This window comes from Nymphaea colorata, chromosome 6, assembly GCF_008831285.2.
Source record: "Nymphaea colorata isolate Beijing-Zhang1983 chromosome 6, ASM883128v2, whole genome shotgun sequence".
Classification (NCBI taxonomy): domain Eukaryota; kingdom Viridiplantae; phylum Streptophyta; class Magnoliopsida; order Nymphaeales; family Nymphaeaceae; genus Nymphaea; species Nymphaea colorata.
In genome coordinates, this window is record NC_045143.1 from 11,345,154 (window position 1) to 11,360,112 (window position 14,959).

Genomic DNA, 14,959 nt, shown 5'->3' on the forward strand with positions numbered 1-14,959 from the left:
ACCTTCCACAGTTGTTAATCAGAGCCTGGCTGCATCAGAAATTTCAAAAAGGAAAAAGATGGCTTGTTTTCCGGAAATGAGGGAAAAGAATGCGGGCCTTAAACGGAACGCCTACGCGGCTATATCACCTAAATATTGACGTTCTCCCAAATTTTGTCTGCTCATGGCAACTACCACTTTGATTTGAATTCATTTATCAGCTATGAAACTCAAATAAAAATATCTAAACATTGGAACAAAGTAAAAGTAAACCCACATGAGCAATCTCGCTTACATGTACAAGCCTTTCTTTTGCAGGCACAGCCATTCACTCAGCATTTGTTGCAAAGGAACACCCGCTGGAGACCTCCAAAAAAGAAACAAATTAGAGGGCATGAAGAAGTGGTCTGTCAATCTCCTTAGAAGACCAACATGGAAGAAATGTGAGAAGACACTCTTAAATACAAGAATACATTTCCTTTCTGATGCTTGGATTTCTAGTGGACAAAATAACCCTCTGCAAATCTGCCTTGTTTTAGAAGATACACATATATACGGCACATTTTTGAACGAAACAAACAAGTGAGCAAACATAAACCGCCAAATTTTCCAACAAATGCAGCTTTCTTCATCTTTCTGTATGAAGACCACCGTTTCATACAGATTGCAATTGCACGCCTGTTGGCATCACTTGGAACAAACAATTGATTTGGTACTCAAAGATACTGTCAAGGGCAGATGCTCATCTAGGCATCAAACCTCACAGCATCATAAACAAACTCCTTTTTGAGTTTCACATGAGATTATCCAAAGAACTGGATGCATGCCTGCTTCATCAACCCTTGAAATCATCATCAACTTTCAGGGAGCCATCCTTCATTAGATTAATGCTTAGGCTCTTGAATCTCTCTCTTGAATAGTGACGAGAAGCCATTCTCCAATCCGTTCCCGTTTTCATCATGGATATAAATTCCGCATAACTGATGCGACCATCCTTAAGAAAGACAAAGATAGCAACGATAAACAATAACGAAAATAATTAACTTGAGAATTGATTATGATAGTCAACAAACTCTTCATGCAGAAGCCACCTCACCTTATCTGTATCTACCTCACGCATAATATCATTTAATACTTCACCATCAGTTTCTCCATATTCATCCATCAGTGCTTCCCTTAGCTCATCCATTTCAATATAACCACTTTCATCCTTGTCAAAAAACAAAAAGGCTCTTCTAAAGTGCTCGTCATTTTCCATCTTCTGCAAGTGGACTGTGACTGTGACAAATTCCCCATAGTCCAATGTTCCATTCCCATCAACATCGGCCTTCAATTGTCCCATCCATTGCCACAAAAGTAACAAGAAACAAGATTTTAACAGGATCAGCTCAATTTAAGAAAACAAACAATCAACAGCTGGAAACAGGCAAATCATGTAGAGCAAGAAAATCCATATAGTTGTTCAAAGTTGTCCCAGGCTCCCAGCCACCAAAAACCAGGAAAGCATGATGTTAAATTTTGGAGACCCACATTAATACATGGGGCATCAATGTTTATATGCTTAGGATGAAGATTGATATAACAGGAATTCCACATAACTGTTTGCCAAGGCATTCATTGAACAGGATTAACATTGGGATAGTTTACTACTTGTGTAAGAAAGGTCTGATTGCTATTAGACCATTCCTTACAATTATGTGTGACCACTGCAAAAGAAAAGGGACAAGGAAAATGGAAAGAATGTGGATATGCATGGGGAAACCATCTTCAACATTCTATGAACCAGTAAGCAATACTGTAGCACCTTACACCATTTCACCTACTAACTGAGACATTTGCCCACACCCATTTATAACTAGATACAAGTTTAGCAAGAATATCTACCTTATTGAACATAATATCAGCAAAGATGGAATGAGAATCTAGTTCAGCTTGTTTTTTCTCAAGGTGTTGGCTGTTAGCTATATCCACCAAAAATTTATCTGAATGAAGTCTAAACAATGCTTAATTCACTCCACAGCTAATGGGTATACTGACAATAGGTTCTATGTATTTATTATCTACACAGCCATGCTTGAGAAGGACAAATTGTAGCATGAGACATAGATAAAATGGCTATGTAGTCCATGTCAAATGCATTGAAGTTGACTAGATCGTTTTTCCAAGTCAAGCAAGCTAGATATAAACCTCATCCAGGTGAAAGCACTTGCTCATTATGACAGTGCAACTTGACATTCCAGCTACTTCCTCCATTTCTATAAAACTTCAACTAGTGGTGTAAGCATTTCCAAGTCAACTTCAAGTCCTTTTGTCGTCTATTCACAGAGATAACTCCTCCCAGTCTAAGTCCTCAGCAGTCATCACATACTCCTGCCGAGCTACATTCAAGATATGTTTGTCCCATTTTACAGGTTTGAACAAGCATACTCAGATCCCTTAAGGGGGTTACCTATTGCTATGCCTTGGGCTTATTTGGCAGCAGAGACCGAAGGTTTTCCCAATAATGTGATAAGAACAAGCTGGAATCCATTTTTTCAGCATTATTAAGCAATATTTTGAGGTCTCCAGACTCCAACTTGGCCTGTTTGTGGTGCCAGACACACATTAACCTAGTGCATGTGCAAATGACTCACGAATAGATTGGTGAGCATGGGCATTTGTTGTTACTCGGTGACAAGGAGATTAGTTCATGTTATACATTTCATGACTAACAAGATAAAACGTGAAAGGCATAGGAAAATTGAAAAAGCAGTTTACCTAGTGCATGTGCCAGACACACATTAACCTAGTGCATGTGCAAATGACTTACGAATGCCAGACACACATAACCTAGTGCATGTGCAAATGACTTACGAATAGATTGGTGAGCATGGGCATTTGTTGTTACTCGGTGACAAGGAAATTAGTTCATGTTACACATTTCATGACTAAGAAGATAAAACGTGAAAGGCATAGGAAAATTGAAAAAGCAGTTTAGCTGTTGCAATCTACAAAAATCCATGACCAAAAAAAAGGAACTAACTAACAAGCAAACGTACTGCTAAGTAATTACCGCTTCCATCAACATTTGCATTTCAGGCTCAGCTAACTGGGATCCAACTTTCTGCAGACCAGCTTTTAATTCCTCAAAAGTAATTTTTCCATTGTTGTCAGTGTCCATCAATCTAAACATGTCTCTTATGATTTCTACTTCTTCAACAGACAAATGTTCCGCAATTACCTATTACATTCACCAAGCAAATTAGAATTAAAAGAGGAAATAGCCTGTTGCAGCAAGAATCTTAAAATAGGAATGAAGTTCAAACAATCAAATACGATTGGTGACAATTAAATGATAAGCACTAACCCTCAGGGCTTTCTTTTTGAATCTATTCATCATAGAGAACTGCTTGAGCCTTGACCTCACAATATCTCCCAGAGGAACATTTGGAGCCTTTTTAGCATTTTGTAACCAAGGATGATCTAAATCCAAGAAAATTTCAAGCATAAGCAAGCAGAGTTTAATAATCTCAGTTTTCAATGTAAAATAATCAGTTAGAGATATCATGATACTGAAATAAAACATGGTTATCAAACAAACTTAAAAATGTGGTAGTACTCTTCCTTCTCTGCCATTCCTATTTGCCATAGCAAAGGACATTTTTCACACTCAAATCACACTCCTTGTAAGGCAGATTGCATATTACATCTGCTTCAGCTTCACAAACAACGATTAAAGCTTCTCAGGGCAAAATCAACACTATTAAGAGACTTCATGTCCTTCCTTTGCATGGTCAGCTACGTCACATGGATGCAGGGTGTGGATGCAGCAATTTTGAAAAAAAAATTAGGTGCAGATGCAGCGATGATGCACAGCAAAGAGGACAAATATACATGTGCTGAAACTTCCTCATGACAGAAAAAAACATAAGTACTTTTGAAAACAGCTCCATGCAGTCAGAAATCAAATTATGCAAATGAAAAACTGTAACTATGGTTTTGTCAACCTGGCCCTAACAAATAGATCCAGAAGACTAGAAGGCAACCTCCATTTAAGCACATAAATCAACAATAATATAGCAAAAAATGGGGACAATGGTCATTGGGATGAGCAGTGACATTAGCACCCTGAAAACACATTCCTACTAGAACTTCATCCACTCAAAACCATGGAAAGGACGAACAAATGAAAAGTCGCTATTCTAATCCCCTTGTATGTGAGCTAAAGCTCATAAATCTTGGTCATTTTATTCATGTTGAACCTACCAAGAACCTGCTGAGCTGTCAACCTTCTCCTTGGATCAGGCTCTAGCATCTGGCGAACAAGACTTTTTGCAGTGTCAGAAACTTTGGGCCAAGGATCTCTCTTGAAGTCAACGACGCACCGAAGAATCGCCTGAGCAACACCTTGCTCGGTTTCTGCATGCATTCCAACCAGACCATTAAATGAAAACATGATCAAGGAATAATAGGATGCTTATAGCTACATGCTAGCATCAACCGAACGACATGATTACAGAAAGCGCACAGCCCCATCTAGTTGTGCATGAACCATCAAATAAAAAGAGTATCATCAGAACCAACCTGCCCAAAACGGCGGTACCCCACACAACAGAATGTAGAGGATTACTCCTGCACTCCACACATCGACCTCCTGCCCATAATTGCGCTTCAAAACTTCCGGTGCCATGTAATATGGGCTTCCTACAATCTCTGAAAATCGTTCACCTGGTTCAGCATCACCATGAATAAGTAACCAAACACGGCCTAATCGCAAGAAATTTGCAGATTGCAGATTAACTCCAAGATTTGCAACACGTAACAATGTAGATCTTAAACAAAATTTAGCAGAAATACAGAAAAAGGGGCAAACTAAGTATCTCAAAAAGCAAATAATCTCTAACCCTTCTTGTCGTTCGAAATCTTGTCACAAGATTCTCATGAAAAACAGTCGGCAACTGAACAGTTGCTCCGACAACCGTGAATCACAAATTCAATATAGTTCATTCAATCAACAAAGGAGGAGGAGGAGAAGAAACCTGGTTTGAAGAAGACCGAAAGTCCGAAATCAATCGCTTTTAGCAGCGAATTCTCCTTTTTATTTGCGAACAGAAAATTCTCTGGCTTCAGGTCTCTGTGAATCACGCCGTTTTTATGACACATCTATGAAGAAAGAGCAGAACAAACACCGCTAATCCAAATTAAGCAGACGAAGATAGAAGGAGAAAGCAAAAAGAGTCAAAGCACCACGAATTACGGAAAGGCGAGAAAACAATGGTGAATTTTACAAAGAAGCAGGGGAGAGGGAGGAGAGTGGCCAGACCTGGACGACCTCCACGATGGTGCGGGTAACGGTCGCGGCGGCGCGCTCGCTGTAGTGGCCACGAGCGACAATTCGGTCGAAGAGCTCCCCGCCCTCGCAGAGCTCCATGACGAGGTGGACGGCGTCTGCGTCCTCGTAGGTGGCGCGGAGCTTCACGACGTTAGGGTGGTCGGGAAGACTGCCCATGATGGCTACCTCCCGCCGGACGTCCTCCACGTCGATGGCTGTCCGGAGCTTCCGCTTGGAGATAGACTTGCAGGCGAGAGCCTCGCGGGTTTCCCGGTCGGTACAGAGGTAGGTGATGCCGAACTCCCCTCGCCCGAGCTCCCTCCCAAGCACGTACTTATCGGTGATGCAGCTCCGGCCAACAGGGACGTCCTTCAGGACCCGCACGGCCGGCACCGTCCCCGTCCCACCGTAGTTGCCAGCAAATGGGTTAGGCCGCTGCTCCTTTCTTTTCCGCCGCTTTTTCTGCTTCTGTTGCTCATGGCTTTGCTGCTTCCCCGGCGAAGCGGACTCCGAGGAGCAGCAGAGGCAGTTCCCCATTGCCTCACCTTACAAACCACCAACGACTCTCTCCCTCTCTCTCTCTCTTTCTCTCTGGAATTAAGAATAGAGAAGGAATCTCCCGTTGGAAGGATTAGTTGATGGGTGGTGGTGGCGGTGAGAAATATCTCTCTCTCTTCTTTTCGCTCTTAATGAGAGGGCAGAAGGACAACTGTCGTTAGTATTGGTGAGGACGGTGGCGGGAAGGACCAGGCAACAGTAGTAGTGATGGCGGCGGCAGGCGGAGCTCCGCCTCTTCCGCGTACCTGTCGAGGCGAGGAAGACGACCGAAAGGGGCGAGAAAAGAAGAGTCCAGGAGGGAGAGATCATCACCATCATCCCATCATCATCATCATCATCCTCTTCTTCTCCTCTCTCTCCTCCTCCTTCCACACCATCCATGATCATGATCATGGTCGTTGATATGAAAAAAAAATTCTCATTTTCCTCATTAAAATAATTAGCAAGCAATCTTTCGTTCGGTCCCCTTTTTTTCAAACTCTATAAAGTGTCTACTATACCCTTAATCTTTCTATCAAATGACATCTCTAGACCCTGTGCTTGTGATGATGGCCCTCACGTGCGGGCGCCCACGCGGATCAGCCGCGTTCGGCAGTTTTTATGGCAAAAACTAAACTGGATCGGGTAGGGTCGAATCCTGAACCGGGAAATCGGATCGGCTCAGTGAATCGGTGATTCTGCAGTCCAGGGGAATAACGTCGGCTTGATAAGAAAAAACGTTAATTATACAAAAATAAATTGAAAATAACCTGCAAGCAAAATTCAAATTAAAGGAACTTAACCGGTGAATCCCAATGACTTCATCATTGATTTGTTCTCTCAGTTCCCTTTGAAAAGTTGGATGGTTGAGATCAGCCAGAGTTTCTTTCGCAATTGACATTGATTTATGTACATGTGGGTCAGATCCGGTGGATTACTTTTGGCATATTTTATTGCTCCCAGCCTTGACTTTAAGCTGACGTCTTTAGGGCCTTCACAATCTCACACCCGTCCCGTTTATTGACTGCTTCTTTTCGGGATATAAAAATAAAACTAAACAACTTTTGTGGCAACATTTTGAGCTTGTGAAAATTATTAAAAAAAAAAGCGGTCAAGCTTAAAAATGATATTATTTTAACAGTATAATTGGTCGACAACTTGATCATCAATTTAATTTTTATGAGTATTACTCTTTTAAAGTAACTGTAAACAGCAATAATATATGAAAGATTAATATTTTGATGAGAAAACAAAAAAACTTGTATTACTTCTTAAAAATATCCTATATTTGGCCCGACGTCGAGCCAGTTCGGTTGGGTTTGATAAGCCCGGGTGGGTTGATATTTGTTAATGTTTAGTTTATTAATATATATATATATATATTATTTTATTATAATTAATTATATTTATATATTATTTGATATTAAAAATATATTTTTTACTTTAATCGACCTGAATTCAAGCCGAACTCTGGCTCGGGCTTGAATGGTCGTGCCAGGCCCTGACCGAGGTTTCAACCCGAGCTAAGTCGACCCAGTGCCAGACTTAGTTATAAAGGAGGGATTTCTAGAAATTGATGATATTTACTACCATAAATGTGGGCCCATTGTCCCCAAATGGCTTTTGAAAGAAATTAAAGTAGTTGTTAGCCCGTGCAAGTTTTAAATATTATGATATTTTATGAGCTTGTTCACTAACATTTTTGAGGTGCTCGAAAATTTTTAATTTCTCTCTGATAGTTTACTTTACTTCTTTCAACTTAACTAAATATTTGCACATTAATTTTTACCTTAAATATAATACCGTATTTGACCACCAAGTTTTGGATATTGTTTTATTTCTGTTTATTAAATTTCATGGTTGTACGCAGGGGGGCGCCTGGGCCATGGCCTGGGTGAGCCCAGGAAATTTTTTTTTTTATGTAAAAAATCATTTTTTTTTTTTAGTTTGGCCGGACCCTTCGCTCCTCTTGGCCCTACCATCGCTCCTCTTGGCCCGACTCTCGAATGGTTTGGCTTGCCCTTGAAAAAAATCCTGGTTCCGCCCATGGTTCTACGTGGCGCATTGCAATTTTAATATGGTTTGAAAGGTTCATCAAATGGCGTTAAAAAGTTATGACACTGTAAGCCAAGAGCACGTCCAACTTAGGAACAGAAGTATCTGATCTAAAATCCAATCTGAAACGAACCGGATTCCAACCGAACCTGAAGCTCCAAAAGGTGGTAGTATAGGAATGCGATTGGTTTGGATTTAGCTTTCCTGTTTTGGATTCTTTTTTTGGATCCATATAGAGTTTGTTAAGTGCAAATTCTCACGCATTTATCAGATCCAGATCCAAAACGTTTTTACATCACTATGCAATGAAACACAAAGTGGCAGCTGGATCGGGCTATGGTGGGCCAAGCCGGCCCTAATCCAACTCCAAACTTGACCTTTTCGAATTCGCATGGCACTCTATAATTGTCGCTTTATATGTTTCGATTTTATATTGAGAAAGAGCTGTTCAACAAAATCTTTAATTAACTAATAGTAATGGAAACATTGAAATGAGAAGAATTAGAATGTAAAAGCCCGAATTCGTTGTTGTCATATCTATGGGCATTTGGAACATAAAATATTTGTTATTGCTGGATAGAATAATAATTCCACAAGCGTTCTGTTCCACGCGTTTTCTCCGTGGCAGTTGAAATCCAAAGAAGAGCGGTCCGAAAAAAAAAAGGCTTTTTATTTATAATTTGACGGTACAGATAGAAAAGGAGTCAAAATATTTTTTTAGAATGGCTAAATAATATTTTTAAAAAAAAATTTTAGGTAGACCAATAAAAATTTTTCAAAAACATAAGTATAAATTTACTTAAAAAAAAAGGAGAGCCAGGGCTTTTGACACACCTACTTTGCTTCCGGTTGCAGTTATAAAAGCTCACAATAATTACATAAATAAATTAATAGTTTAACTGGGCAGTCTTGTGATACATGTAGTTGTTTTTGGTTTTACTCAGACTTGTAGTGCTTTATGTGGCTGTTTTTGGTTTGACTCATGAAAATTATATTCGCCAACATGTAAATTGAAGCATATAGAGATCGATGTAGCTATAAACCCTAAAAACAATTTAAAAAAAAAAATTTTTGACTCTTACCTAAGCAATGAGATTAATCCTCTCCTTCCCTCGAAATTAGGGTTTGCTTTAGATTGAGTCTATATCAAACTGACAATCATATTTCATGTAATTCAGATGTGGATCTTGATTCATATTTAAACCCAACTTCTAAAACCAATACATGTAAACTTTTTTAAATTATGTTTACTGCTTGCATCAAACCATACTAAGCTCATATTTTCTAGTTTTTTTACTAATACTTTTATTGATGAGGAGATTATATGTATGGAGTGAATGAGCTGATTAATTAAATTAATTTAGAAGTAAAGTCCGTATTTTTTTTAAAAGTAGAAATAATAAATAAATAAAAAATATATTAAAAGAAAAAAACAACAAAAAAAAAATAATGGTGATAGATGTCGTGGTAAAGAAGCTCTACCGGGGCGCCGTGGCCCGTGGGGTGGGGGGGGGCGTCCGCGTTGATTGATTCTTGCAAGTAAAGGCAACGACTTGAGTGAGCCCACTTTTTGATTTGGTGAGAGTCTAAAAGTTCAGACCTTGGAGTGGGCAGACAGCCTCTCCCCTCCTTACGAGTGGGTCCCACTTCCATCATTCAACAAACCTGCAGCGTGCACCTCGTCCTCCAACAAATGAATCCAACAAATGAATGGACATTGAGGGAGACAGCCGCATATATAATTCCCCAATTCCTGAAGAGATAGAGAGAGAGAGATTTTGATGATTTTTAAGAAAAAAACTAAAAAATAAATAAATAAATAAAATTTAAACAAACGGCATAATTTAACCAGACTGGATATTTTCAGTTTTTAAGACCACTATTGTCCAAATTATTTTGTGACTGAATATAATTTGGTGGTTCTAGTCTAAGCCAAATGCTATGTGTGATCTAATGGAGGTGATGCGCAGGGACGGAGATTTTTTATGAGAAGGTTAAATTGTAGTTTAAAATGTTAATACACGTTGAAATATGATTTTTTAAAATTTTTATATAAGATAAATATTTTTTAAATTTTACATATAAATTAAAAAAAAAATCAAAGAGAACCAAGGCCCCTACCATCTCCCCGCTCTGCCTGTAGTGATATGACATGATTTTCTTAATTTTGCATGGATATTATTATAGTCAGTAATAGGGGAGGTTTCTTTTGCATGGAAATCAGGTCTAATGAAATTTTTGAAGGTCCGGCACCTGTGACACCAGCAGCCTTGCATCAGAAGTAAGTACGATGAATACAATCCACTCTCGTGAAACAAGTTTAATCTCCCCTCCCTTTCCCCCAACGTCGAGGGCTTCATCTATTTGAGTTATCATTTAACATTATCAATTCAAATTATTTTTATGTTGAGTTGCTTTTGTAGCCATTAGTAATTTTAATAAACATTGGTTTAACGCTCCATAGAATTGTAGAAAATATAAAGTTGACATTGATTAAAGGGCAGGAGGAGCAAGAGCAGGAGCGGAGCCAGAAATTTTTTATGAGGAGGGTCGAATTAAACTTTCTAAACTTTGACACGATCCAAATATCATTTTTTAAAAATTTTTATTTAGGACAAGTAAAATTTTGTAAAATTTACATGTAAATTAAAAAAAAAAAGAATTTTGAAGTGAGGACAGGGCCCATGCCCCCCTCCTTTAGCTCCGCCCGTCAGCCGGAGAATTGTAGATATCAATGGTACATTGTGGAACAAGAGATGCAAATCATTTTAATGCTTTACGACTTGGAAGAAATGAAAAACAATGTTCACTGAGATAATCTAAACAAGTGGATACTCCCCGTTGCTTCCCATCAAAATGACATTTTTTGCCAAGTTTTTTTTTGAAGAATTTTAAAGTTTTTGGTGACTGTTCACCAAATATCTCATAATTAAAGGGGCACAAGATTATATGCTTGAAGAATCATAATTGTCATGGTTTTGTTCAACAATTTATTGAGGTTGTTACTAAAAAAAGTCAGTTGTTATGTTTATCAAATTATTGTAGTTTTCAGAAATGTACCTATGAAAGGACATAACTATGACCTGTAATAAATAGATGAACAATTTTCATTATCAATGTGTTAAGAAAAGACGATATTATACCTTAGGTTACCAACATATTATATATTAGCATCATATTTTGTGGATATTTATATGAAAAACTTGCCATCTTCTAAGCTAGCCCCTTTTTATGATCTAAAATTTTAGTCGATCGTAAGACAAACAACTCAGACACATTTAAAAGAAAATTTCAAAATTTTACCTTCATGGTGAATAGTGACTGCATGGGCCCTGGCCCCACCTAAAAAAATGAATAAATTTACATATAAATTTAAAAAATTTCATTTGTTTTATATGAAAATTTCAAAAAATGATATTTTGGTCATAATCAAAATTTAGAAACTTTAATTCGACCCACATCATGAAAAATTTTTAGCTCTGCCCCTATGACAGAGCTGCATGTGGACTTATATGGGCAGCTTTCAACGCTCCATGTGAATTGTAAACTTCTAAAGAGGTTAAAGCCCCTCAGTTTTCTCATTCAATTCATGTGAATTGTCATGAGTCTAGTATAATGCTTTTATCTTATTTAACATGGGGGAAGTTAAAAAAAAAAAAAAAAGTACTCCAGTAATATTTTTATGCATTCAGCTGATATAAGCCCAACCATTTCTTAGCCAAGAATAGTGCATCTTGAGTGTATGGCTATTGGAGTATGAGAAAGTCAGATATTCACCCAATATTTAGTTGTATATAAGATAATAATATATAAGTGAATTAACTGAGGTAAAAGTGGTTCAGGCAAGTAAACATGACCTCGGTAGGCTCCATGCTCATTTGATAGCTAAAATCACATCACAATTAGAGCAGGTAAGTAGTTTGGTATAGCCTTTCTTTCACTTTCTCCTTTTTTTTAACTTTTAGTCTTTAATAATTAATACTCGTTTATGTGAATCCAACGCAAGGCCATGTGATCTTTCAAATTGACTGAAGCATGTACACGAAGTCTCTAGAAAAGGGATTTGAAGTCTAATGCCTGCGTGTGCATGCGATGGTTTTTCACATAGACTTTTTTGTTTTTTTTTTTTTTGAAATTGAATTCAGCATTTTAGTTCTGCTTACTCTTGACAATGCTTCTCCAAATCTATCTCTTATTATTATTGTAAGGATGGAGCTTACTCAAGGAAACAGAATAATGCAAAACAATGAGTTCCGAACCATAAATCTCTTTGGGGCAAGAGCAAACCGACACTTATTTTATTCATAATATTTTTTTTATGACAATACCAAAAAGCACGCTTAGAGATTCCTAGAGCATCCTCCCGCCATCAGCATAATATATACCAGACTTGATAAGGTTTGTCTACGTCATTGATTCTAAGAAAATCATATAGCAGTGATTATATCAAGTCTGGTATATATATATATATATATATATATATATATATATATATATATATATATATATAAGACTTGATAAGGAAAGGATTGTCTAGGTCATTGATTCTAAGAAAATCATATAGCAGTGATTATATCAAGTCTGGTATATATATATATATATATATATATATATATATGTATATATATATATATATATATATATATATATATATATATATATATAAGACTTGATAAGGAAAGGATTGTCTAGGTCATTGATTCTAAGAAAATCATATAGCAGTGATTAAGTTGAAAATAATAGAAACTCGGTTGCATCTTTAAGAGATTGAAATACCTTGCAAAGAAAGAAACAGATAAATCTTCTTAATTGATACCCCTTGCTTCTTTTGAAGAGTATTTCAATTTATTGGAAATACAACTAAATTTTCATGTTTTTCAACTTAATCTTCACCATAGGATTTTTCTTAAAATCAATGGCAAAGACAATTTCTATTAAGTTTAACATGTGAGGGTTTGAGTATTTCTCTCTCTCTCTCTCTCTCTCTCTCTCTCTCTCTCTCTCTCTCTCTCTCTCTCTCTATATATATATATATATATATATATATATATATATATATATATATATATATATATATATATATATATATATAGACACTATGTTTTTAATTCAGAGAATATGATGTGATGATCATCAATATTGTTCTAAATTCAAAAAGATAATCATACTTGTTCTTTTTTTGAAATAAGATATGGTGTGCTTGTAAAACATATTCTTCACGAACACTATTTTTTATCAAACATCCTCCAAAAGAACGTGGTTTTAGCTCTCCAGTATGATTAAGAAGTCGGTCAATATCATTTAATTATAGCTAGGTTTTAGCTAGTTGATCTACGAGCAAATATATCGTGGCTTATAAAATGGTCTAGTTCTTTAGACCTTTCCACCATATGGGGATGAACTATTGACATCCGAACAAGATTCTTAGACGTTAAGAATAGTTTGGCAGCAAGAATACCTTATCAGCCTCTGATGAATTTGCCTAATCTTTAAACCCTTGAGATACTCACAAAGTGTCTTTGTGCCAAATAACCCCTACAAAGTAAGCTAGGTCTCATGTCCTTTTTAAAGTTAAATCCGCTCTTGCCAATATCGTGATTTACGCAAGTTGGGCTCAGGCCGCAACTTGTAACTGCAGCCCAGACCTGGCTGGGTTAAAGTTAATATATATATCTACCTATATAATTAATTATAATAAAATATTTGTAATTATATATAAAAATCAGTAAAAATAACATTAAAAATGTCTTAGCTGACTGAACCCGGCTTAGTCAGGCTCACCCGAGCTGGCCCGATAACTTATCAGGCTAGTCCGTTACCTCTTTTCAGGGCTTGAGCCTAGGTCAGAGTCAAGCCTGATACCAAGTACATGGTGCCTAGCCCGATAGAGCGTTTAGCTGGTTAGCCTTAGCCTCAAAACTAAGAAAGACTCACTTTCGTATACACCTCCGGACCCAAGCGTGAGGCCCAAGTCTAGAAAATCGGAAAAAGTCAAAAGCTTAAATTGACTCTAAACTGTCTATGCATTTTATTAAATCTTATTTGAGTTCGACCCATCGCCCACGCCATGTTTCTTGGCAAATAAGCAATGACAAAAACAGCAAAACTAATAGAGAAAAAAGAGACTTCTATGTAACTTTTCAGAAAAATAGACCGTTTATGTCATGCGTGTTTCCTTCCTTTTCTTAACTTTTATTTTTCGGGTCATGGCCAAACCAAATGTCATTTAAGATTCCGTCTCTTTCCTTTTCTCTTTATTACCAATTACCATTCAATTGCACATATTAATTATTAAATGTCATCAATTTTAAGAAAATATTTTATGATGGAATTATAATTCTGATTTATGGTATTTATTATTCGAAGAAATTTAAATGATAAAAGTTCTAAATCTGGATTCCTGTGCAAGTTGATGTTAAAATATGAACACCGGTTTTATTCAATTCTTATATAAAATAATTCTTTGAAAATACTTAATTTGTGATTTTTATTTATTATTACACCTGAAATGCACATAAAATTATAAAAATATTCATCTAAAATATAATATAATATTATAAATTTGTGACTAATAACCTTTTATTTGAAGAGGGCCAAACTTGTTTTTGTTGAATCTTCATATAAATCTGCTAGAACCGTCTACAACTATGCTGTAAATAATAAAAACTATGTAAATCTGGTTACGTGAAGTGAGTTTATGTCATGAATTTATATTACTGTTGCCTCGTAAAAATTTGATTTATGCATAAGACTCTTGCATTTTTTTTTGAATCTTATAGTTTTAACGATTTCAAAAATATGTATGTATGTTTAGTCGATTCAGAAGATTTAAATCCTTCCTTTGTGCAAATGGAATAAGGGAAAACCGATGCTCTTAAACCCCAAGCTAACTTCTTCGAAGATGACTTCACGGTTTGATCTCTATAACAGTTGTACTTGCTAAATAGCATTGGGAAAGAAGGGCTGGTGGATCTAAATCCATATGGATTTCAGATCCAACTCTACAGGTCTGAATCTACTAAGATCATGGAAGAGTCAGGGTGGAGTGAGAAATTTCTATACATTTGTGAACTACAT

At 36.8% G+C, this 14,959-nt stretch overlaps 1 protein-coding gene across 1 annotated transcript; it reads right to left on the minus strand.

The window, feature by feature from the left end:
* Window positions 1-203: 203 nt before the first annotated feature.
* LOC116255715 (calcium-dependent protein kinase 10-like) lies at window positions 204-6,224 on the minus strand. The gene is made up of 8 exons (XM_031631644.2): window positions 5,282-6,224; window positions 4,998-5,121; window positions 4,543-4,686; window positions 4,225-4,377; window positions 3,326-3,441; window positions 3,032-3,199; window positions 1,076-1,306; window positions 204-973 (listed from the first exon to the last, which is right to left on the minus strand). The coding sequence occupies exons 1-8, from the start codon at window positions 5,825-5,827 to the stop codon at window positions 815-817; spliced, it is 1,641 nt and encodes a 546-aa protein (XP_031487504.1). The 5' UTR covers window positions 5,828-6,224; the 3' UTR covers window positions 204-814.
* Window positions 6,225-14,959: the final 8,735 nt, after the last annotated feature.